Consider the following 25,429-nt stretch of genomic DNA (forward strand, 5'->3'; position numbering starts at 1 on the left):
ACAGCCAATGCCTTACCTTTCACATCCAGGACCTTGTTTTTCAAACATCTGGCTGCAGATTCTCCCAAAAGAATCGATTTGCCAGGTCTGCCGGGGCAGTCGGCTCTCAGACCACAACACCACCTTGGATCCCTTTGCAGCTGGACCAATCACCTGCAAGCTCATGTTGGGCGCAACCTGAAAGTCAAGAGAGGCCAATTCAGTGTGGTACGAAAGTGTGTTGCATACAGTGAACATCTAAAGCTGAAGTTGACTTTTACTGTTGGTCTATCCTGCCCAGTACTGCCTACTCAGACTGGCAGTGGCCTTTTGAGATCTTTCTCATTACCTGATACCCAATATCCTGTTATCTGGAGATACCTGGGATTGAACCTGGGACTTTCTGTATACAAGACATGAGCGCCATCACTGAGCCATGGCACCTAAATACAGACTTTTCTTCTATACCAGCCCAGCATATACCCTTGTAGGTGACATTTTATATGTGAAGCAGCCATCTCATCCATCTGTTTAACTATTTATTATATTAATGATTAACTGATTTGGATATTAGTTTTGCCAGGCTTACCCAACTGCTATGTGGACAATAGAGGGAGCGGAACTATTTAAACTTGAGGGTATCGTATGGGGTCTTCTTGAAGCAGGCCTGGATTATCCATGCACCCCAGCTGCTTCTGTCCCTGTAAACCACACAAGAGGAAGAGAAAGAAGCCCTCACCTGGTTCTTCATAAGCCCCTCTTCATAGTACCAGATGGAGCTGCTCTTGCCATTGAGCTCTGAGACCAGAACTCGCCCAGCTTTCATGTCTTCAACGTCATCTGGGACAGACAGGAAGGACTTCAACTCTTCATTTTTTATCTGGAAATAGATGCGTCTCTGGGGAGAGGGAGGGGAGAGGCAGACAGAAAAGACAATCACTGTGCATTCATCTAAGCTGCTCAGCAAGTTCCATGCTGTGGAGCAATCTGACCACCGTGTCCGTTCTCAGAGTAATAAATTATGCAGGGTGGATAAAAATCAATTATTATTTTAAAAAAATAATAATTAAAAAATCGGATTTTTTTTTTATTTAAATCAGATTTTTAAAAATTTTAATCGGATTTTTAAAATAAAATGCTTTTGGAGGAAAAAATCTTTCTAAATGTAGTTTTCTATTTAAGTTACATTATAGTCCAAAGGCTATTCATCAGGAAATAAGGATTTGTTTAAAGTTTTTCATGTGTGCTAAAACTCAGTCTAAGTTTTTTTTAATCATTTAACCACATTGGTTAACAAACATGGATGCATATGCTATAAAGTTATTGTTTTAGTTAAATAAATTGTTTGAATGGTTATTAAGGAAATGGTTATTTTTCTCCTTCCAATAAAGTACAGCAGAAAAGTTGTCCAAATATAAACAATAATTTCATTATTATCTGTCTATGTATTTCTGATAGTATAACCAAACCAGTAATTTTTGATATAACTGTAAAAACTACTCTGAAAATTTATTATTCCAAAAATGAAACCTTCATCGGGTTGTAAATATTAAGAGGATGCCAGCAAGGTTGAACGTTTCTGTAAAAAATGATTTAAATCAAGTCTTACTGACTAGTGATTTAAATCGATTTGATTTAAATCATATCCACCCTGCATGTATGCCTCAGTGGGCAGCAGGTATGGTGGAATCGCCAGCATTCTGACATCTACCTGCTCCCCAGATTTATAATAGCCCACTTGAACATTTAAGCAGCTTGGCAAGGGACAGAGAGATAGGGCAAATGTGCCACATACATCTGGTTAAACTGCTTTTAAACTGCTCCTTAATCAGTAATCCTTTGCCTATAACCCCTCCCCAGTAGACCAGAGCACTGGGCACTCACCTGCCGGATGGGGTAAAGGGAGCCGATGTGCTGAAGTCCACTGTATGTCAGCCAGTTGGTGATCTCCATACAGTCCAGAAGCCACTGGCGGCCTCGGAAGTCGCTGTGTTCACACAGCACCCAACTGTATGAGGGAATTGGCAGAGCAACAAACAATGGGAGAAAAAGCATTAGCAGCACAGATCACTTTGGCCCTTCATCAATTGGGAAATGGTAATCAAAAAAAGGAGCATGGGACTTGCTTGCTGCTGACACGACAGACCTGGCTAGTGTTCATGATGGCTACATACTGTCTCCTACACACCTCCAGTTGTTGCTAGACATTTCAAAGACTTTGGGATGCAAACCCATAGACGCAAAATTTACACAAGCAATAGGTGTATATTTAGAATTAAAATGTGTCAGAAGGCAAGCCATCTACTTTCTCATCCAAATCAACGCAGATAAAATTCTTCATTTAATTTGTACCCCACCACAAATCATTTAATTCCCCAGAGGCAGCGATGTTTTTGCCATACAATTCCCTCTGAGAGTGATGGAACATCAAGTCCCATAACTCCCAGGGGGAATGGCTCCTCTACTCTATTCCTAGTGTATGGTGGCAAGAAGTCTCCAGTCCTCCAGGCTGTGGCTGGCTGGAGGACTTTGGGGAACTGCAGCTTTAAAATCAGCAGAGAAACAGGAAGGGGCAGACTCAGTTCTGCCCCATGCGGAATGGGTTTGTCCATCCCTACCTAGCCCTAACAATGGCCCAGGTCGTTATGTGTGATAGCAGGTCATCGTTTACTTACATTCCACCCTTTACCCGCACAGAGAGGACATGGTTGTTGAATCCCTCAGCCTGAAGGCTGCGCACTTCACTGTTCAGCTCGATCTCCTTCCCTTCAAAACACTCCAGTCCATGTAGGAAGATGGAGGGCTCTGAGAAGAACTAAGAAAAAAAGGAAAACAGAGTTGAAGGGCGGGGATGAAACTGGGCTCAAGGAACAAGAAGAAGGCTAAACACATGGAAACCTTAAGGTTGGGGCGGCAGGTCTCTGAGCATTCAGGCTGTGTGAAACTCTCAAGTTTTGACAAGGAACTCACTTTGGTTGGTCAAATGAAAGATACCTCAAATAATGACTAATCATCAGCATATTGCTGATAATGTAAACTCTAGATGACCCCCCACAGTGGTTTCACGTAGATATTAAACAACACATAGGGGATAAAATTGAAGCCTGAGGAACTCCACACTGAAGGCTCCATGGTGCCAAAGCGCACTCCCCAAGTATCACCCCCTGGAAACGACCGCCCAAGAAGGAGTAGTGCCATAAACTCCTAACTTGGACAGCCACTCCAGAAGGATACCATATCTAGCGGTACTGTATATACTAAATTTGTGAAACCTAACTTTTTCTTCAGATTTTGCATCAGTGTTTCAACTGAGGTCAGCTTTCTTGTTGCCTGTTCTAATATCCTCTTTTGCTTAATTGCTAAATTGGTACCATAACAACCCAGAGACATCGGAATCTTGCAGCTGCTGCATCCAAACTTCTTTGGCAGTGCATTGGGCCCTAGTATGGAAATGCACTGTCCTATCTAAATTCTTGTATATCTAATCCTTTCTAACCACCATTTAATTTAGGGTACAATTTCCATATCTTGTGGCAGAGAGTTCCATCAGTGGCGTAGCGTGGGTTGTCAGCACCCGGGGCAAGACAAGTAATTTGCGCCCCCTAACCCGTGGATTTGCGCCCCCTAACCCATGGATTTGCCCTACCCCAGATGTTGTGCCCGGTGCGGCCGGCCCCCCCTGCACCCCCCACGCTACGCCACTGAGTTCCATAAGTTAACTATGTGTTGTGTGAAAGAAGCACTTTCTTTTGCCTGTCATTTACCTACTGCCAATCAGTATTAGAGCCAAGAAGATGTTTCCAACTTACAATGGGGACTTTCTTCAGCGAGCGGATGGACGTGGTGAAGAGGCAGCCCATAGAGGTCAGTGTTGGATACTCGCCTTCAGAGAGAATGTGTTGCTCTCCATCAAACTGGGGGCAGTCATAGAGAATCCAGCTGAAATAAGACAGAGACGTGATTGACTCCATCGCTCAAGTGGCAGCAATTTCATGCTCAGGGCTGTAGATCTGGCTCAAAATCTTTCTCCACTCTGGTGTTTCAAAATCCAAAAGTAAGACAGTTGCTTCAGCATGACCTTTCATGCCTAGCATTATTTGTTCAGGTGAACAAAGAATCAAGGATAGCCTCAGTAGCCAACATGAAACCTTCCAGACTTCAACTCCCAATAGCTCCAGCCAGCATGGCCAATGGTCAAGGAAGAAGGGAGCTGTAGACCAGGTATGGGGGAAGTCTGGCCCTCCAGATGTTGCTGAACTACAATTCCTATCATCCCCGGCTATTGGCTAGGTGTGCTGGGGCTGATGGGAGCCGTAGTTCAGCAACATCTGGAGGGCCAAAGGTTTCCCCACTCCTAAAGGTCCACCAACATTTGGAGAGGGCATCATGCTGGCAGTCCCTGCCCTAAATCTTTAGAGCCAACATGATGAGTTCTTCACATCATACCATTTACATTCAGCTGCTGTACTGAGGAAGCATCACTTTACCTGCCTCCATTGACCCTGCAGGAGCGTGGGATGAAATTCTCTGGAAGTGAGGCTTGGTCTTCCTTGAAAGAGGCGTAATTCCCCAAGAAGTCTGGATCTGAGAAGAGTTGGATCTGGGGAGTCAAGAAAATGTCAGATATGAACAAACTGGGGAAATAATGAACATGGAGGAATCAGACCTGGGGCAGACAGAAATATCTATATCCTGCCAATGTAATTGTGTTTCCTGACAGTCATTTCTTCTCCCCAAAGAAACACTGGGAGCTGTAGTTCTGGAAGGGGGTGGGGATAGAAAAATATTTTAACTGAAAAATATTTGCACCCTCACCAAACTACAATTCCCAGGATTCTTTGGTGGAGGTCACAACAGACTGGTAAAAAAAATTAGGAAGTATGGGATAACCAAATTTTGTGTGACTCAGCAGCTCGTCTAGTAGCACCCATGTAACAGCAGTGTGATGGGCATAAGAACCACCCTCATGCTTTGCTTCTGAAGTCCACCTGCTCACCTGAGAAATGAAGTGTAGACTGTGTTCCCCAACCTAGAAGAGAGAGAGAAGAAAAAGAAGTGGTACACAATATAATCTTTAGGCAAGCCCAGAAAGATAAGAATTATGTGCTTGACTGGAAGGTCCTTGATATCATTTATTCAATCCAAGAGGGGAGGATCCAGAAAAATGCACCCTCTGGTTAAACAAACCAACTTTTGATGTCTATGATCAAAAATTGTAGAGTTGGAAGGTACACCAAAGGTCATCTAGTCCAACTCCCTACAACAAAGGAACCACAGTTTAAAAATCCCTGGCAGATGGCCATCCAACTTCTGTTTAAAAACCTCCAATGAAGTCCATCATCTTCTGATATAAGCACTAAGTTCCCATTTGCAGCCATCCCAACTTCCTTCTATATCTTCACAACAGCCATGTTGAGGTGGGTGAGGCTGGGAGCTGGTGACTGGCCCAAGGCAGGCAGTGAGTGAAACCAATACAGTGGTACCTCGGGTTACATACGCTTCAGGTTACAGACTCCGCTAACCCAGAAATATTATCTCAGGTTAAGAACTTTGCTTCAGGATGAGAACAGAAATCGTGCAGCGGCAGTGCAGCGGCAGCAGGAGGCCCCATTAGCAAAAGTGGTGCTTCAGGTTAAGAACAGTTTCAGGTTAAGAACAGACCTCCAGAACGAATTAAGTACTTAACCCGAGGTACCACTGTAATGGGTTTCAAGAGCCCATATTCTGAATATTTTCTTTTTGTTTATCAGGGGTGACAAAATGTTTGTATTTTACTGAGAGTTGTGAAACTCCCAAGGCTTAGAGGATTATTATTTTCTGCAATCAACAAAAGCTTATGCTATAATAAAGTTGTTAGTCGTTAAGACAAGACCTATTTTGTGGTGGTAAATTTCATGTGTTGCTTTTGAGGGGAGGCAGGCCCTGCTCTGAGAATTGCCCCCAAACATCTTAATCTGGCCTTGCACAAAAACCTATTTGGAAACACAAAACGGAAGGATACGCAAAGCTCCTTCTTGGAGACAGGTGGGATTGGGAACATGGTTTCTGAACTGGGGACACATGAATGCAGAGTTCTTTATTCTCACCTGTAGGATAGGTTGCACTGAGGAGATCTGGCAGCTGCTTGCACCCCAGTCTTCACAGTTGCGGTACACTCCTTTCTCCAGGATATACTGCTCCCCTGAGAAATTCTTATCTTCATAGGCCACCCACCTGGCCGCAAAAATGGAAATGGATTATCTAAACCTCCATATTCACGATCTGTCACCCAGAGTACTTGCAGCTCAAAGTGCGTGTTTTGCTGACACATCTATCATGTGAAATTTCGACCTACAGTTCTTAATGAGCATAAACACTGCTCTGCTTCTTTCTCCCTCTAGCCTTTGGTGCAACCGTGTTGCAATAATCACCACTCATCCTCGTTAAGTCAGGATACTACCTCCTCCATTCCCTATCAAACTGTTTCAAACAGCAGATTTTGGATATGTACGTACTCTGACTGCATTTGAAACATATTCTACCGCTCAAAGAATTCTGGGCTCTGTAGTTTACCCCTCACAGGGTTACAATTCCCTACAACCCTTAGCAAACTACAGTGCCCAGAATTCTCTGAGGGAAAGAATGTGCTTTGAAGGTAGAGTGTGTACACAGATTTGGGCTTTCCCTGACACCTATCCTTTCGCTTGCTTTTTAGTATCCAGACTGAGGAATAGTTTTGATCATCTCAAAAAGCTCATTTACTTCTTAGAGACCTCTTATTTGGCTCAAACAAAGACAGTCATATGCTACTGTTCCTTTCCCCCCCTCCTTTGTAATTTTTATTATTTTCATTAAACAGTGCAAACAACAAATGTAACCACACAAAGTTATTTCATTTACAAGCTTGTAAAACAACAACAACAATTTCATTATTTGTACCCCGCCCATCTGACTGGGTCACCCAAGCCACTCTGGGCAGCTTCCAACATATATAAAAACATAATAAAACATGAAACAATTAGAAAAAACTTCCCTATACAGAATCAAACCACAGTACAGAAGCTTGTGAAGGTTTATGTTGTCGCGGGGATCATGTGCCTCATGCTTCACCCCACTTTCAATGAAGCCCTGATGTGGCCTCCCCAGAGAGCACAGCAATACTCACACTCCACTGAGGACATGGATGGATTGTGTCGTGGTCCCGTAGCTGGCCAGCTCAACATCTGGCAGTGCTTCACTGAGCTCAACGCTGGGCCCGTCTTCAAAGTCCATGGCCTCAAACAGCACAAGGGCTGGGTCCAAGAAGTCCTACCGAGTGAAGAAAAATAAAATGTATCAGCACAGCCAGCGGCAACAACCCCTCTCCTTGCTGATGGATTTTCAAGAAAAAGGAGCCTCATTTCACATCCTACAGACCTGAGTTATAGAAAAGGAGGAAAGGCAGTGGGGATGGATTGAGGGGAGGAGCAAGGCTGTCTTTGCATTCTTGTTTACTATGTTTCTAGTGCTGAGTTTTTAATCCATATTCACATGATATCCAAAATGTATATGCAGAAAATACTACTGTTTGATGCATTGTTTCTCAAATCAGCTTCACACCAAATGGCGTCTTTAAGCCATTCCCAATTTGTCTCTAGCCAGGTTGTGAGCATCTTTATGTATGGTGCAAACATCCCCACCCCCCTGTCAATGGCCCTTGGTGTGTACACAAACAGAAATGAATCTGACACTAATGAAACTATGCTGATGTGAAAGGCTACAGTGTGGGGGAGGGGAAGAGCTGTGAAACACACCAGGGAGGAAACAGCTTTACAGCACTTTAAGTCAGTAATGTGAACACAGTAAGTGATAGCAGAAGGTTTAGGGATTGTTGTGGATGTTGTGTAGGTATTATTTTGTTTTTCGTTAACTGTTTAATAACAACAATGACAACAACCAGAAAAGCAATTGCTCAGGCTGTGAAAAGGGAATGAGTTAGTAAACAGCCTGTTGACAGGAAACTGCTAATTAAAGATGCATTCGGAAACACTCTGGCATGGAGAAAAAATAACTAATTTAAAAACATGTAACACGCTTACTGCTACTGTTTTAATTGCTTTTAATTCTGAATTTTAAATTGTTGTAACATGCCCTGGGAACCGCTGGAGAAGGAGGGCAAAATCATCATCAACAACAACAAATTTGTTCTGTCTTTCTACAGAAACCATACTCAAGTGGTTGACAATTCAAAAAACAGCAGCAATGAAACTACAAATGAACAGTAAGGAAAATTACTATAATAGCAGCAGTTAATAATAATAAAATATAATAATACATGGGATACCCCCAGTGCTCCTTTCCTCAGTGCAGACACGCGTGAAATAATCATGTGCAATGTACGCTAGGATGATTTCTTTAGATTTCAAGGGGGCGTTGTCCTCACTTTCGTAATAAATAATTGGGAAACTACAGCCTGCATCCTGCTTTCACACTGGACAAACAAGACCTATAATTGCATTTTCAGTAGTTTCCATTGCCTGTCCCCGATACAGTCACTATTCCATGGCCACAAAGCACACTCAGTTCTTAGCCAGCAGTTTTGGAGGCTGTACCTCCCTCAAGCTCTTTTCCTAAATATTTTTTTTGTCCTTCTGCAAACTTTGAAGGTGCCCCCCAAGTCTGCTAATACCTGCCTCGTGTGTGGGTAGTGCTGGTTTGGTTACATAAGCATTAGCCGGAACACTGGAAGTCAAGGGAAAGTTAAAAGAAATAAAACAAATAATACTTCTGAACTAGTCCTGTTTCTCCCTGATACGGCTGACCTTTGACACTTCTTATTTTAGGAACTCGGCATATGCTTTAAGCCAGGAAATTTTTCTTCCTTTGTGGCAATAAATCTCCCATCCATCGCCCTGTTAAGCAGACAGGTTTTCTCACCGTCCGAATAAGCCGAAGTGACACCAGTTCTTCATTGTAGCCTCCCCACTGTGTCCAGTCATTGTACTCTCCTTCTTCCAGCAGGTACTGGTGACCACGGAAACCTTCCTTCTCATAACCAATCCAGCTAGCAATGTGAAACAATCCGACAGTAAGAGAGCATGCATGTGGCACAAAAGACAAATTACTCTCCCTTTTCTTCCAGATGTACAACCATCTTTCTTCTCCTCCATCCCCAATAATTCATGGGCTCTTTTGGTTGTCCCACTGCCCTCAGAGGCTTGGGGGCAATGGTGGCCCAGGAGAGGGCATTCTCTGTGGCAGCCCCTACGTTGTGGAGCTTCCTCTCCATCTCAGATGTCAAAAGCCAATGTAATGAGCTGTGTCTTCAACATTTGCAGAAAGATGTGTAGTGAAGGTGCCAGGTACAAATGTTAAAGACATACATTGCATTTTAATTGTCATAACCCGCACTAGGACCTTAGGGTGAAGGGCAGGGAAATGACAGTAACAAGCAGTACTGTTTATATTGGGGTGGGCAGAAGGTGTGGGATCAGCTGTTAGAGCCATGGTTGTGAACACACTCTGCCTTTAAAGCACGTTTGAAACACATTCTTTCCCTCAAAGAATTCTGGGCACTCTAGTTTACCCCTCAGAGAGTTACAATTCCCAGCAACCCTTAGCAAACTACAGTGCCCAGAATGCTCTTGGATGCCAGGAGATGAGGAAAGCAGGTGGGCTAAACAGGCAAGGAAGAAGTGGCTGGGTTGAGGTCAATTTCCAGAGCAGACAGTGAATGTTGCTCATGCTCAGACTAATTGGCCAGTTCTGCGTCAAGGGCTTCCTAGACCTGGGTGATCAGGGATTGGCGTGTAGGAGTCAGCTGACAATTATTGGTGCCTAGATGGCTCCTTTGCCCTACAACACTTATTCATTCTTCCAAATGCTCACCAGCCTCCCAGGATTTTCAGAGAGCCTGCAGTAGACATCTTGGAGTCCTGGTTGTTTTCTGGCTTCTTCAGGTTGTAAATGTCTCTGCTTACTTCCCAGCTATGACCCAGAAAATGTGGCCTTTCAAAGATTAGAGCCTGCAGAGGAAGAGGGAGAAAGAGAGAATGAAACATGGAGAACAATGAGAATAAAATGGTGGAAACCTCCTCCTTCTGGTGTTTTTCACAAACTTTTGAACCTTTCTTGCTTTTAAAGAAAAGAGCAACCAAAATAACGAGGGCCTGGAGCAACTCACTTCTGAGGAAAGTTTACAATCTGGACTCCTTGAATGTCTAGGATTTCTTTTTTAAAAAGAGCAAATTCCTAGTTTTTGTGGCTGCGGTGTTCAACAACATTCAGCTCATGTCTGGAAAAAGCTCCAGTATGGAAGAGTTCCTAAGTCCATAAGCACTGCTTTCTCTCCCCCTTCCTTTTGCATGCCACTCTATTCATCTACATTTTACTGTAGGCTGTAGCCACTTGCTATTTATTCCTTTAAAATCTATAAGCACCACCCCCAACAGCCCAAAGTAAAGGATGCCTGTTGGACATGTTTCTGCAAAAACTACACATTGGCATATTTTCTGCATTTTATTCTACGTGTAACATTTCAGTTTTCTGAGCTCCAAAATGTGAAATGCCTGTTGTAGAGTGTGTTTTTGCAAACTTTAAACAACATATTTTACTCAGTAATGTCTGATGAATTACAGGTAATGGCAGAAGGAAAGACGAAAGGTGAAACAAGAAAAGAGAAACTGAACTCACAACCCAGGAAGACCACTTAAGCTTTCTTTCCCTGGGTAGATTAACTGTCTAATGACTTTTTCCACTCAGTACAGTGGATATAAATTAATAAAGACTTTAGCTTATTCCAAACAAAGATTTGCTGATGCCTCTTGCTGAAATGTACAATGCTATAGTTAGCTTAAGTCCTCTAGCCCCCTTTTCTGCTGGGAAGTATTTTTGCCATAGGATCAAATTCAGCAGCAATTATTTCCCCCTCTTACCTTGGGCTCGCCAGGCTTTTCCACGACAGGACAGCCCTAAAACAAGAATAAGCCAGAATGAGAATTCTGTGAGTGGATCTGTGTCCATCTTCCTTTTCATGGACCACTCTGACATTGCAAGAACAGGATGGTGGACTAGATGTGTGTTAGATCTGACGTAGCGGGGCTTTTCAAATATAAAATGTCATTCTTTCAAAAAAATATTTGCTGTCTCCATGCAGTTCAAGCCTGCCTTCTAAAGTGTAAACAGGAAACCACAAGCAAATGGATAGCTTGGACACTCATGTCCCAACATATATTTATGATTTAGATTTATAAGCTGTCCATCACTTATAATGATCCCAGTTTATGCCTGGCTAAGGGACGTGGGTGGCCCTGTGGTCTAAACCACTGAGCCTAGGGCTTGCCGATCAGAAAGTCACTGGTTCAAATCCCCACGACGGAGTGAGCTCCCGTTGCTTGGTCCCTGCTCCTGCCAACCTAGCAGTTCAAAAGCACGTCAAAGTGCAAGTAGATAAATAGGTACTGCTCTGGCAGGAAGGTAAACAGCATTTCCATGCGCTGCTCTGGTTCGCCAGAAGTGGCTTAGTCATGCTGGCCACATGACCCGGAAGCTGTACACCGGCTCCCTCGGCCAATAAAGCGAGATGAGCGCAGCAACCCCAGAGTCGTCTGCAACTGGACCTAATGGTCAGGGGTCCCTTTACCTTTACCTTAAGGTTGAAAACAGGAGGAAGATGCTGCCAAACAAAACTTACCATCTTAATTGGATGCATGGAGCAGATTGAGGGGTCCTTGGCTCCCCAGGCTCGCAAACTGGGATACCCACCGGGTTCTAAGACATAAGGATCATCGTCAAAGAAGGGTTTTGAGTAAACAAGCCACCTGTGGAGCATAGAGAGAACCATGAATGTCTGCTAAACCTTTGTAGTGTCATGTGCCCAATGAACTGAAAAGCACATCCTAGCGGCAGCCCTGGAAGGAGAGAGGAATGCATAACCTGTGATTGGAAAGACAGCAGTCATGTTCGAACATCATGGTAAACCATAAAGCATATGCTGGGAGGAAACACATCAGAATCCCTTAGCTTAGCATCCCAACCAGGGATCATGGTTTTGCTCCAACAAGCCATATTCAACGAGTGAAGAACAAGCCTTGGCTACAGAATGTAGTTCACTGCAAGGGAGCAGACCACAATCCCAGGTTTTGACATAATGCTAAGCCAGGGAACATGGTTCGTCTCCTCCCAGCGCCAGGAGAAGGTAGCTGGAAGGAGCGAAACTGGTGCCATTTTGCTTGTGCATAGTAAACCATAGTTTACAGTTTACCATGATGCAGCCAGGTGAGATATAAAAAGCAGGAGTTTGGTCTTATGTATCATCCTGGTCTGAAGAGTCTAGTCCACTCAATACTCAGACCAATATTAAGCCCCTAGCTATGTCTCCAGCAGCTGAAGACAGGGACTTCTGTGCTTCTGAGACATTTTCTATATTCCAAGATGAGGTAGAGAATAGGAGGGAACTGACCTTCTCAAGCCCCTAACAGTTAACAGCACATATCGTGGGGGTGGGGGTGGGGTTTTTAAAAGCTGCCCTCCCTGTATACAGGGAAGCTCCAGCAGAGTGGAAAGGAAGGACACACGTCCCACTTCCCTCTTCTCAAGCCTCACCCAGTTAAATAGAAATACCAGCAAAACCACATGTTTGTTCTGAACTGATGCTTCAGTGTGTCAGCACCAATAATTTGGAACTTCCTTTGCAGCGATTATTAGGCAGGTGCCTTCACTGTATTGTTTTCAGCACCTGCTAAAAACTTTTTGTTTAAGGGAGCCATGTAAATTTGAATTGTATTTTAATACATAATTTTATTTTTTAATGTATATTTTTAAACTGTTGATTTTATTTTGCTTTTTAAAGCCTAACTTGTTTTAAATATCTGGTTTTATCCCTACTTTTAATATATATATTATGCAAATTGTAGTTTTATTTCATAATGCTAAAAAACATTTTTTGTTTAGACAAGCCTACTCAGATGTTTAGAAAGTTGACGCGTATTTTAATCTGTTTTAGCCTATTGTTATTTTAATTTTTTGAAAGTCTTAAAACATTGTTGTTCATTTTTCTTAGTGATAATTTTATTGTTGTATCTTTTTTTTTTGTAAACCGCTTTGTGGTATACGCATTTTATGACATAAAGAGATAATATAAATGCTTCATAATGCTGATTTTTATTGGATTGTTTTTAGCCTAACTTCTTTCTAGCATCTGATTTAAATTTATATTTTATCTGTAATTTTATTGTATATCTTATGCCGACTGCTTGGAGCCTTTGATGCTTAAGCGGTATATGAATCGTGTTAAATAATTTCAATTTAATAAATAAAATATTCATGTTCCAAGCTGAGAGCCTGCCCCCCAACTCAGACCTCTAGCACTAGGACGGCAGGTCCCACTTGTCACTTGACTAAAATACATCTATCAAATCTAACTCCAAGCTCAGTGTTGCAAGCTATTGCACATCCCTCCCATTAGGTCAAGTGTGGATTTACAAATTGCTACAAATATGTGTACAAAAGAAAGACTGAACACACACTTGCTAGCTGGAAAGTTATGCAAATGAAGCCATGAACCTTTAACTACCACTGAGTCATGAGAGGATTTGCACATAACAAATATGTTTATAAAAAAAATGATTAAATGGACCTATGCCAGAGGTGCTTTTCAGGTTGGGCTGAGCTGAAATCAACTCAGGGTGTGTACTTTAAAAGGACGACTTAGTGTTGTTTTTTCTCCTGCTGAACAAGTTTAGCTCCCCCCACAGCTTTTCAATGGTTTCGACAAATGCAGTTGATCAGCGATAGAGGTGAAAAACTGATCCTAGGGAGGCAGGTTCATGATAAGATCATAAGATGAGCCCTGTTGGTTCAGACCAAAGGTTCATCTAGTCCAGCATTCTGTTCTCAGTGCCCAGCCAGATGCTTCTGGGAAGCCTGCGCCACAACACTCATCCACCGTTGTTTCCCAGGGAATGATATTCAGAGATGCATTGCCACAAGCCCTAGCTAATCATTGCTGCGTACAGCCAACTTGTAACCCCAAACATGGGCAAAAAACCCCACCAAGTTTAGGAAGAAGATTGTAATATGAAAGAAACATATGACCCAAACTGTTTTGCTGTAGTTCCACTTCTCAATAAATATATAGCAATGTTCACATGTATCACAAAGCAATGGTTTGCTTTAGCTGTGGCTTGCAGATGAGCAAAGTAACCATGGCTTGCTTAATCTAATACTGGTTTTTTCCCCCCCTAAGTGCTGTTGCCAGAGTTGTGTGCGGTGCTGAAACAAACTAGGATTAAACTAGAATTGTGGATTCAGTGTCATGAGAAACCGAGAATAACATAAACTGAAATTTATAAGCCAATCTCAAACCATAGTTTCTGGTTTGATGGCCACAAACGAACCATAGTTGGCTGGCTGGAGTGTGTTTGTACAAACAAACAAACAAACAAACAAACAAACAAACAAACTATAGTTTGCATTACTTGCAAGCCAGGCCAAAGTGTGTCCCGGTCACAATTTAGCCTTTGCACAATAATCCTCCAGGCTGTGATCCTGTGCAAAAAAATCAGATTATTAGTCTATCTACCTCCCCAGACCATCAAATACCCGTGCTGTGTTGAAAAATGAGGAAACATATACATATGCACACACAACTCTTTCCCATAATATAATGCATTTTGTATGTATATACGCATATACACATTTTTGTGCACACTTTCCGCTAGCGTACCTATTTCTGCATTTGGTTGCGAATTAGGTAAGTTTACATTAAAATCCAAACCAAACTGATTTTCTCCTCCATCCCTAGTTCTAGATCACTTCTTACATCATGAATGCTCAAAGCATTTAAAAGCTGTCACTTACAGGCCAGAGTGCACAATTATAGAAGCTGCCTGCAATGGCTCGTTGTGAATTCGTGTGTCCTCTGCGGAATCTGTGAACTTCTGTTTTCTACCTTCTCCATTCTCCTCAGAAAACAAACTGATCTCAGGAATCCTGTAATCCTGAAACAGAGAGGATTGGCCTGTGAAAGGGGGGAAACAACTACAGAATTCTTTGTTTTCTCGCCAAACTGATTTCCAGCATCCAGAAATGTACCGCAGAGTCCAATTACTACACTGCCAGGGGACAGAGATATCTTACTTGGAAGAGTTCCAAAGGCCTGTGCTGACATTAGGGTTGCAAACATAATGGCTGAAGTCCAATGCCCAAGAACACACAAGTAAGGACCAATGCAATCAATGTCATTCGATGCAGCAGCCCCCCAACCTCACTGGTGACACCTTGCCCCATTCCTATCCTGATGAATGAATTGTTGCCACCGCTGGGAGGATGCCACTGCCTTCTCAACCACCCCAACTGGTCACAATTGCTAAAACTGGAAGAAAAAGCTTCTAGGCTTCTCCTTTCAGTAATGTGGGAGGGAGAGGAGAATGAGCAAGCTCTGGGGAGAGTAGCCCATTCATGTAATGCTAACCCATGCTTTAGTGTTACATCCAAATGTGGTCACTAACAACTCAAATAAGCCCTTTGCATACATTCAATGAAAAAGGGTTGCCGTATTTCAAAAAGTAAAATTTCTGACACCCGCAAAGTTGTTGAGCTTTATTTAGGAAACAAACCACCAAAATTGTTGAGAAGAAGGTCCCCAGTGCCATGACCTGGTTGTGCTCCCCAAAATCTGCCTCTGCCCGCAGTTTATAGGCATAATGCAATCTTGCTCCCTGCCCCATTCTCCTCCCTTCCTCCCATCCAGCCATCACAATGTATAGAGCAGCCTTCCCCACATGATATTCCCACACAACATGAGCAATGGCCAAGTATGATGGGAGTTGTAGTCCAACAAAATCTGGGAACCTAAGGTTGAGGAAGGCTGGTATGAGACCTGCATTTCCAAACAACCGGCTTCCGCAAGAAGTAGAAAGACGTTACTCACAAATGGAAAGGAGTCCTGCTTACCCGCACAACCCTCTTGAGTGAGCCGATATGGAATGGAGCATTCTCAGCTGCTACCCCTTCTTTGTGGAACATTCTCCAAGGGTTGGTGATCTCCACATCCCCTTCTGCCAGCACACACTTCCGCCCATGGAACCGTGGCTTCTCGTACATTACCCAGCTGGCAAGTACATGAGATTGGGTTAGTTCCAAGTAGAGTTGTGAGTAGGGATGGATCTGTCTATTTCAGTTCTCTCAGTCTCTCATTTTTCCAATCTTAATTTCAGTTCTTCATATTTCCACCGCAGTTTGCAATTTATTTATTTTTACAATCCCCAAGGAAAGTACTTGAACATTTAAGTGCAAATTTCTCTGAATATAAACATTTTTGTTTGCAGTTTTGACTAATGTACACATTTTTGCAAGCAATGTCTCTTAAATGCATTTTTGTACGCTGTTTTCACTAATGTGATAATTTTTATGTGCACTTTGTATGTTTTGCAAACGCTGGTTGAAGTACCTCTTCACAAAATTTGGATATGTGCAAATTTTGAGGGCTGGCTCTGCTTCGGTTCTCAAGAAGCCTTTTAAGTTGTGAACCTTCACAGTCCGCATCTGCATTAGAATTGTTTTTAAGGTGTTTTAAAGATGTGCTTAATGTTCTTTATTGTTTTATCTCTTGTTGATGGCTGCCCTGGGCTCTTTTGGGAGGAAGGGCAAGTTAAATATTTAATATATAAAATAAAATAATAAATGAACCCTGCCTGGAAATTATGCCCCTTGACCATTTAAGATGTCAGAGGGCAAGAATAGGACCAATGGATGGAGAGCATATTTTGACTAAGCATTAGGAGAAACGTCTTAATCTGCTTCTGATTTCACTTCTACGCGGCACTGTGTTTTCTGCCTGTACAGTAGAAATGGGGACCTGGGGTCCTCCAGACACTGTTGGACTACAAATCCCATCATCCCCTTCACCGTTGGCCCTAAAACCTGGGGGTGATGGGAGTTGGGAGTCCAACGACATCTGCTGGGCCACACAGGTTCCCCATCCCTTCTCTAAATGCACAGGACACACGGCCCTTCTCTGCAACACAACCCAAAGCAAATCACCCAAAGGCTTACTTACCCTCCACGGATCACTCGGATGGAGATGGTGTGGGAGAGCTCCCAAGATGTGGCATCAGTGATATCACCCCATATTTCTCTCTTCTGACCCCCAAAGCCTGCCTCAGAGTACAGAATGATCTAGTGAGAAAAGCAGAAATTGAGATTACCACCAATGCAATAACACCCAGCCCTTAACCTTCTCCCTGCAAGCATATCAGCCCCTTGCCCAGACATTTGGCAACAACAGCCCCCCCCACCCTTCATACCTTTCCAGGTCGCACATTAATCTTCGTCGGAAGCTTCTTTTCCTCTTGCTGCAATTTAAACATGAATGGAAAATTAAATGAAGAAAAGGGTGCAAAAAAGGTTACATTTCAGAAACATCTAGTTACCCCAATACCTCTCCTGCTCTGAAACCACTATTTGCATTGGGAGGGAAAGAAAGCTCCCACCCACTCCATCAGCAACATGGAGATAATAATCCTTGCCTATCCCACACGAAATTTATTTATTTATTTATTTATTTATTTATTTATTTAACGTGAGTTAGATATTGCTTGTTTGTGGATAACACACACACATATACACATATACACAAAAAGCCCCTCTGGGGGGTATTCAGCATCATACTAAGGTGATTATTTGGTCAGCATAAGCCAAACAGAGTGACCTTCCTTCTCTTCCCCCTGTGTGCTGTTCAGGAAGTTTGTCTGACCCTGCGGAGCTGATTTGGAAGGGGGCATGGGGGAAGAAAGCCCCCCCCCATGCACTAGTGGGATTTGTAGATTTGGGTCAGACTAGGGATGGGCGAATGTGCCTATTTCAGTTCTTCATTTTTCCAGTCTTAAATTCAGTTCTCCACATTTCCACATCAACTAGCGATGACCCCCCACAAACAGGACTTTTTGAGATAAAGAAAGCGATGGTTGAATGCTGCGGAAAATGTGGGATAACAATTGTTTGAGAGAACATTGCCCAACCTTCCCACTAGCAAATCATAATGAACACTCAGTAAATTGTTTATGGTGTCCAACCTCTCCACAAAAGTTGTGCAAACAGATCTTAATGGAGGCTTAACAAACAGATCATTGGGAAGTAAGGGACATGGGGAAAATCTGATTCAGTCCACATTTAAATGCGACTCTACACTCATGAGTCTACAAATTAAACACAGCCACCCTTTGAAATTTACACTTTTCCAAATTTTTCAATGGAATTCTGCAGCCAAGTAATGTCTAAAAAAATGCATATACTGGGTGAAAGTGTGCATAAAAATGCATATATTGAGTGACAACAGCATAGAAAATGCATTATATTAGTGAAAGAAACATAAAAAATGCATTATATTAGGGGACATTGCTTTGAAAAATGTACATATTGGGCAAAAACGTTTACAAACCTGTGCATTAGGAGAAATTTGCACTAAAATGCTTATGAATTTTTATGAGAACTTTTCCTTAAATTGGCAAACCAATATGGAAATGCACAAAACTGAAGTTAGGAAAAATGAGAAACTGAAATCGACAGATTTACCCATCCCTATGGAAGCAACCAAAGTTTGAGCAAGACTGGAAATGGTTTAAACTATTTTGGAATAATAATATTATTATCAGCAGTCCCTTTCCCTTTGTTGTAAAATAACTATATTTTGTTTTTATTTATTAAGTGTTTAAACCAACATTTTTAAAATGATTACTAAAATAAGCATTTTAATCCATTAATTATCAAAAGAAGGAAAAGAGAACAACAGAGGAGAGAGGGAGAGGTGGGGGAAAGATTGGACCTATATGATAATAGGCTCCACACTGCAAGTTGTAATTAAAGGTGGGTCCCAGGTCTCAAAATCTTGAACATTGTGATCTGTCAGCTACGCATCCCTGTCCTAAATGGACCCCTCTGCTTCCCTTCAATTTCTTTAATGAGCATCACCGACTCTGTAGCAGCCATTAGGGAAGATCAACAACAACATAATGAAGCTTAAGCTCTTGTGCCCTTCATCCAGGTGCAAACACCCAGTGACTTGACTAAAAACTGTACAGTTGAGTGAAGACCTTGGTGGTTTTGGCCCTGTAATCATTATCCTTATGAATGCAGGTTTTGTCAACCCTCTCAGCATCAACTGGATGTTGTACCACCAGTTCCACTTCAGGTCGAAGGTGGAGATTCTAGGAACAGAACCCATTGGCATGAATTGTGCTACAGAACCCCACTTTTGTTACACACCCACGCGGGCTCCAAACAGTCCACATTTCCTGAATGCCCTAAAACAACAACATCTCTTTGTGACATTATTGCAGCTGTTGCCAGCGAAACAAAGATGGAAGGAACCCTTCACTGCACAGTGCAGACTGACTTACCTGAGCTTTCGACTGGGGAAGAGAGTTTATTTCTATGGACAGAAGAGTAACCTGCTGGGAGCTATTGTCTGCACCTGGCACCCCAAAGGCAGGCTCAGCTTGCAGCGCAGATGGCGGTGATTCAGAACTCAGATTTTCAGGTGCCTTCAGCAGAAGCTCATTTGGAGATGTCTGGCATTCCCTGTTGACTTTTTGGGCAGCCGGAGCCAGGAGTGTGGGCAAATCTCTTCCTTCTTTCCATTTTTCCAGGACTTTTTGTTGAGATTTCTCTGGGGAGATGAACCTGCTGTAGAGGAGACTGTTGTCCAAGCGAGAATAAGGCTTATCTTCCACAGGTTTCTTGTCTGAGAAGCCAGACAAAAGAGTAAGCCCTTTGAGAATGTTTGCTCTTATTAAGTTGCTCTGGTTGGCGATAGCTTTAGGAGCGATGGCTTTGGCCTTGGCGTCTGCAGCCCCTTCCTGCAACTTCCCCAGGAAAGAGCCAATCTCCTCCTCAGTCTTGAACGTCTTGTTTTCCCAAGGGTACGACTCTCTGGCCTGGCTGTTCTCCCATGACTTTTCATCCTTGGTAAGATATGGGTTCTCTATTTCCTCCATCTCATCTTCTTCCTCCTCCATTTCTTTTTCTCCCTCTGAGTTCCTCTCCTCGGTAAGAGCGAAAAGCTGACCTATTGCTGCTGGGAGAGGAAGCTTTGACTTGGGAGCGACGTGGTCCTCGTCGATAGGTGGAAGGGATGTGTGCTTTGCAAACGTGGAAGGACGTGGAGGCCTCGGGAGGAGCTTCAGGGGCTTGTGGAGTTCAGGGGGCTCCATATTACGGAGAGTGTCCACAAAAAGCTCCATGTCCACAGCTTCTTCAGGTTCCTCTTCTGCTGTCCTGCTGCTGTGTCCTGCTTCCTGGCTTGGAGGTTCATGGGAGGAGTTCGTTTCGGTAAGGGGAATGGCTGGTTCCAGTGCAAACACAGGGGAATCTTTTCTGGGATAACCTTGTTCTTCCTTTAGCTCATTCCAGACGGTGGATTTTTGTTCCCTTGTCACAGATTCCTGAGATTCAGCAGAGGTTCTAAGCATGTTGGTTTCTTCTGCAGCATCCGAAGAGCAATGAAGTCCTTGGGATGCAGATGTGTTGGCCTTCTTTGCTCTTGAGAGGTTGTTCTCCTGTTCTGACCCATTTGTTACAGGGCCATCCGGATCAGGCATGCTTTGTTCCCTTTCAGACCTGCTTGATGTAAACAAGTTGCTGTGCCTCTGGAATGCAGGTTTGGCGTGCGGGCTGCAGTCTCTCTCGGACGTGCTCAAAGGAGCAACTCCCTCCCTGAGTGTGGTAGCATCTCTATTTGATGTGAATGCAGGGTTTGGCAGAAGCATACACCTTTGCCTTTGGGCGTCACTCACACCGGCACTTCTGGATTGAGTCATGCAGCTTTCTTGCTCGGATCCTGCTATGGAGCAGTTGCAAACATCATCTGGAAGGGATGCAGGGCTCCCCTGTGGGGACTTAACATCAGGGAGGTCACTCTGGGACTGCAAGTTTTCTTTTGGCGGCAGGGAGCTGATAGAGCTTGGCACAAGGGACTTTCCTTGCAGGGCTTTGCTTGCACTCCCTGTCCCAGAGCTGGACATAATAATTTCTTTCCCTGCTCTGTAGACAGTGGTGGTTCCAGCTTGGGGTACGATGACTTGTCGTTCAGACCTAAAGACGACCATGCTGTTGCCATTGGGGCCATACCACTGGGTTTGAGATTTGGCTACAGTGCTGGAGCTTACAACACGAGGCAAGGGACTTAGCACACAGGGCCCACTGGTAGGTTTAGTGCTTGTGGTGCTGGGCGTGTAACTTTCCCCCAGGGATCCACCCAAAGAAGTAGTGTTGGCAACTTGTGACTGGTAGTTTTCTGTTTGGGATCTAAGTACTATGGCACTGGGCTGGGCACTTTCTGTCAGGGATCTGGTGATTATACTGGAGCTAGCACCATTTGGCACATGGCTTTCCCTCTGGGATTCCATTGCCCCAGTGCTGATAGGAATAACAGGGAGAGGTTCCTCCTGAGAGCCATCTGTGCTTGATATGAGGCTCTCTCTCTGAAATCTAGTTGCCAGAGGGGTGTCAGTAGCACTACCGCAGTGGTTTCCTGCCTGGGATCCAGCTACTATGGTGCTATTAGCATCTTGTGTCTCTGTTCCTGACAGGCTCTTTGGCTTTGAAGCTGGGGTGTACACCTGAGCAAACACAGGACCGTGAGCTGTAAAATCTCTCCGTGGGCTGGGAGAGCAAGAGGGCTTCCCATCTGATGTGGGAGAGAAACTTCTAGAACCTGCTGGGGAAGAGGAGCGCTTGCTTTCTGCAGAAGAAAATGAGTGCTTGGGTTCTGCTGAGGAAGATAGGCACTTGGCGTCTGACGGGGAAGGTGTGTGTTTGCCATCTACTGGGGAGGTTGGGAGCTTGTTTTCTGCTGAACACAATGTCTGCTTGGTGTCTGCTGAGGAAGACGGGTGTCTGGCATCTGCCAGAGAAGTTGGGTGCTTGGTTTCTGCCGAAGAAACTGGGTGCCTGGTGTTTGCTGGGGAAGGCGGACACTTGGTGTCGGCTGAGGAATATAAGCGTCTAATATCTGCCACAGAATATGAGTATCTGTCAACTGGTAAAGAAGATGAACACTGTGTATCTGCTGTGGAAGAGGAGCGATGGTCATCTGCCGCAGCAGATGAGTAGCGGCTCTCTACTGGAGGAGGCAAAGGCTGGGAACTTGCTGAGCCCTGGGTATCTGTCATGAGGCAAGATGTCCTGCTATTTGCAGGCGAAAGGGAACGCCTGGTCTCTGCTGGTGAAGAAAACCTTGTATCTGCTGGAGAACGGGACCGCCTGGTCTGTGATGGGGAGAAAGGAAACCTGGTATCTGCTAGAGGAGAACGCCTTAAATCTGCTGGAGAATGGGACCGCCTGTTCTCTGAGAAGGACAACAAGGCATCTGCCGGTGAAGGAGACTGCCTGGTATGTGCTGGAGAACGGGACCGCCTGGTCTCTGATGGGAAGAAGGAGTGTCTGGTATCTGCAGGAGATGGAGTCCGCCTTATATCTACTGGAGAATGGGACCGTCTAGTCTCTGCTGGTGAAGGAGACTGCCTGGTATGCGCTGGAGAATGGGACCGCCTAGTCTCTAGTGAGGATAAGGGGCTCCTGGTATCTGTTGGAGATTGCTTTATATCTGCTGGAGAATGGGACCGCCAGGTCTCTGGTGAGGAGAAGGAGTTCCTCGTCTCTGCTGGTGAAGAAGACCTCCTGGTATGTGCTGGAGATCGGGACCGCCTGGTCTCTGCTGAAGAGAAGGAGTTCCTGCTGTCTGCCAGAGATGGTGACTCCTTTACATCTGCTGGAGATTGGGACCGCCTGGTCTCTGGTGAGGAGAAGGAGTTCCTGGTCTCTGCTGGTGAAGAAGACCTCCTTGTATGTGCTGGAGATCGGGACCGCCTGGTCTCTGCTGAAGAGAAGGAGCTCCTGGTCTCTGCTGGTGAGGAAGACCTCCTGGTATGTGCTGGAGATCGGGACCTCCTGGTCTCTGCTACAAAAGGGGGCCGCTGGCTATCTGCTGGGGAAAGGGGCCGCCTGGTATCAGCTGGAAAAAGGGGTCGCCTGCTACCTGCTGGAGAAATGGGCTGCCTGGCATTTGTGGGAGAAAGAGAACTCCTGGTATTTTCTGAGAAAAGTGGGTGGGGAGCATCTTTGGATGAAAAGCTGCGCCTGGTGGGCACGGGGGAACGGGAGTCCCTGATGCTTGTTGAGGAAGATGGGCCAATGGTGCCCGTGCCTACAAGCCCCTTCTCCCAGGCCTCGAGCAACACGGACACTCTGGAGGGGCTGTTGCCTCTGGTTCTGGTACTTCCTCTCTCCAGCATCTGTGTCACAGCTGAGACTTTGCCAAAGGAAGGTTTGGTCTCTTCCTTCAGTAGATCAGAAGGTGTTGTCTTCCTTCTGAGCGAGGCAGTTGCAGTGGATCCCCCTGACCTGCTCTGAGCGGAGCGAGACCCACCAGCGACCTCCTCCATTCTGTACTGAGTACAAAGGGGGCTTCTTCCAATGTCAAATGGTCCTGTAGGCTGAGGTCCTTCGCTTTCAGGTGCCACGGAGAGTCCTCTTGACTCAGAAAAGCTAGAGACAGGGCACAGAAAGGTCAAAAGAAATGGTCAGGCCAAGAGGAAACAAGAGACTCATTAAACTTTTTGCAGCAGGAGTGGGGAAACACAGACCCAGTAGCCAAATTCAACCCCCCCCCCCCGCAAATCTCTCTCTTTAGTCCTTGGGGATCTCCTGAAGCCATCCACCCTCTCCCCAGGCCACAAGTCTCCACAATCCGGCTCTGCACCCTTTTTGAGTATTTTTGCCCAGCTGGAATGTGTCCCCTTGAATTCTGATAATGCCTCTTGCATGACTGGATGGGTGATAAAGAGGGGTGCGCGCGTGTATAGAGACCAGCCTACTGTACAATGATAAAATTTACATTTGTTGTCTCACCCACTTTTGGCCCTGTCCCCACCCCACACTGGCATGTGGCCCTCAGAAAGGAATGTGGCCCTTGGGTTGGCAACGTTTCCCCACTCTGAGCCAACGTAAAAATCCCTTCGTGCTTCTATTCTATTATACTCCTCCCCCTTGAAAACTTCCTACTTTTTAAATAACTATTTCGACAAACCTGTGTTCCTTTACAAGGGCCCCAATTATCTATACTCATTCTCCAGAGAACGCAGAATCATCACATACTTGGTCTGGGATGGTCTGTTTAAAAGGTCATCCAGCCCAGTGATTGCAAAACGGTGGATTAGAACCAATCCAGGGGCTATGGGAATCTTCTGAATGGCTTGAAAGACAACTAGGAGTTTATGATCAAAGGCACTGACTGAACCAAAGCCAGGGCCTATTAATTATACGCAAGCACAGTAGCACGTGCTAGCATTTGATTGAAATACGATTGTACAGGTGACGATATGGATTTTGGAACAGATCTGAACCATAATGGCATGGCACAATTTCTCAAATCACAAATGCCAGTTAAAAAAATAATAATTACAGAGCAATCCAAAGCCTGGATGGAGAGCAACAAAGCAACAGATTGATTGCCACACACCAAACCTTGGTACTCATCCTGGTCAGAGTGGAAGGAGGTGGGCAGGCAGTTTCTTTCCCCCACGCCAACTCTCGTTTGTTGCACCAGCTCTAAGTTCACACAGCTGAGGGGCCTGATGATCAGGCCTCTAAAGGGATCTGTGGGGCTTTGGATCCAGCAGAGAGATGCCAAACCACCAGCATCCTGCATTCCACTTCAAAGAGCCCCCATTTCAGAGCTCTCTATTGCCTACTGCTGGTGGCAGTGTTGCCAACAGAAGCTTACCTCCTGCTGCTGAAGATTTTGCTGTGGCTGAGTGCCCTCCCACCAGCAGCCCTCCTCTCCACCACAGGCCACGGGAGAAGACTCTGCAAGTCATCCTGTGCGCACACACACCCTGCCCATCTTGCCATCACCGGGGGTGGGTGGGTGTGTTTACATATGCATTCTTATTTTATGTAAACTATTTATGAGTCACTTTTCTAAGAAAGTATCCAGAGCGACGCAAGCCATAAAAAGAAGTGCATGCCATTTAAAAAAATTAAGCAATTGAAATACTGGAAACACAAACCACTGCCGAAAAGAAGCAGTAGCTGCACAACCAGAATCAACGTGGGACCAGATAAAAGGGAGAGGAGGGACGGTGGGAGTCACACCTTTTGCTGCCTTTCGTCTCTTTCCTTCTCTCAGCTGTCATCTAGTATCAGCCATTCCACCCAGCTGCACCAGAGGGAGAAATGGAGCAGCAGAGATGGGCAGATATGGTCCTCCAGGCTTCTCTGTCTGGCCCTGGGAACTCTCCCCAGGCCATGCCCCTCACTGGCTTTGATTCATACTGTTATGGAGGGCTGAGTTTGGCCACCACTGTCTTTAGTGTGTAGGAGTGGCACTCTAGGCTTGATTAGTGTCAGCTGGAGGTGCAAATAAAGGGAGGAAGTTGCAGGCTGCAATTTCCTCACGAGGAAAGCACACACACACACACACACACTCACACTG

The 25,429-nt window shown here is 44.7% G+C and overlaps 1 protein-coding gene across 1 annotated transcript in view; it reads right to left on the minus strand.

The window, feature by feature from the left end:
- CRYBG2 (crystallin beta-gamma domain containing 2) overlaps positions 1-25,429 on the minus strand; it is a 58,608-nt gene that overhangs the window by 859 nt on the left and 32,320 nt on the right. Inside the window, 19 exon segments of the mRNA XM_083625702.1 lie at positions 17-38; positions 40-177; positions 719-877; positions 1,864-1,987; positions 2,655-2,794; positions 3,789-3,918; positions 4,467-4,579; positions 4,976-5,008; positions 6,066-6,192; positions 7,124-7,266; positions 8,875-9,001; positions 9,826-9,962; positions 10,872-10,907; positions 11,630-11,756; positions 14,797-14,936; positions 15,892-16,048; positions 16,997-17,115; positions 17,244-17,291; positions 19,335-23,481. Coding sequence (XP_083481828.1) covers positions 17-38; positions 40-177; positions 719-877; positions 1,864-1,987; positions 2,655-2,794; positions 3,789-3,918; positions 4,467-4,579; positions 4,976-5,008; positions 6,066-6,192; positions 7,124-7,266; positions 8,875-9,001; positions 9,826-9,962; positions 10,872-10,907; positions 11,630-11,756; positions 14,797-14,936; positions 15,892-16,048; positions 16,997-17,115; positions 17,244-17,291; positions 19,335-23,481 — 6,167 coding nt within the window.

Source organism: Podarcis filfolensis (genome assembly GCF_964270895.1).
Source record: "Podarcis filfolensis genome assembly, chromosome: 8".
Lineage (NCBI taxonomy): Eukaryota > Metazoa > Chordata > Lepidosauria > Squamata > Lacertidae > Podarcis > Podarcis filfolensis.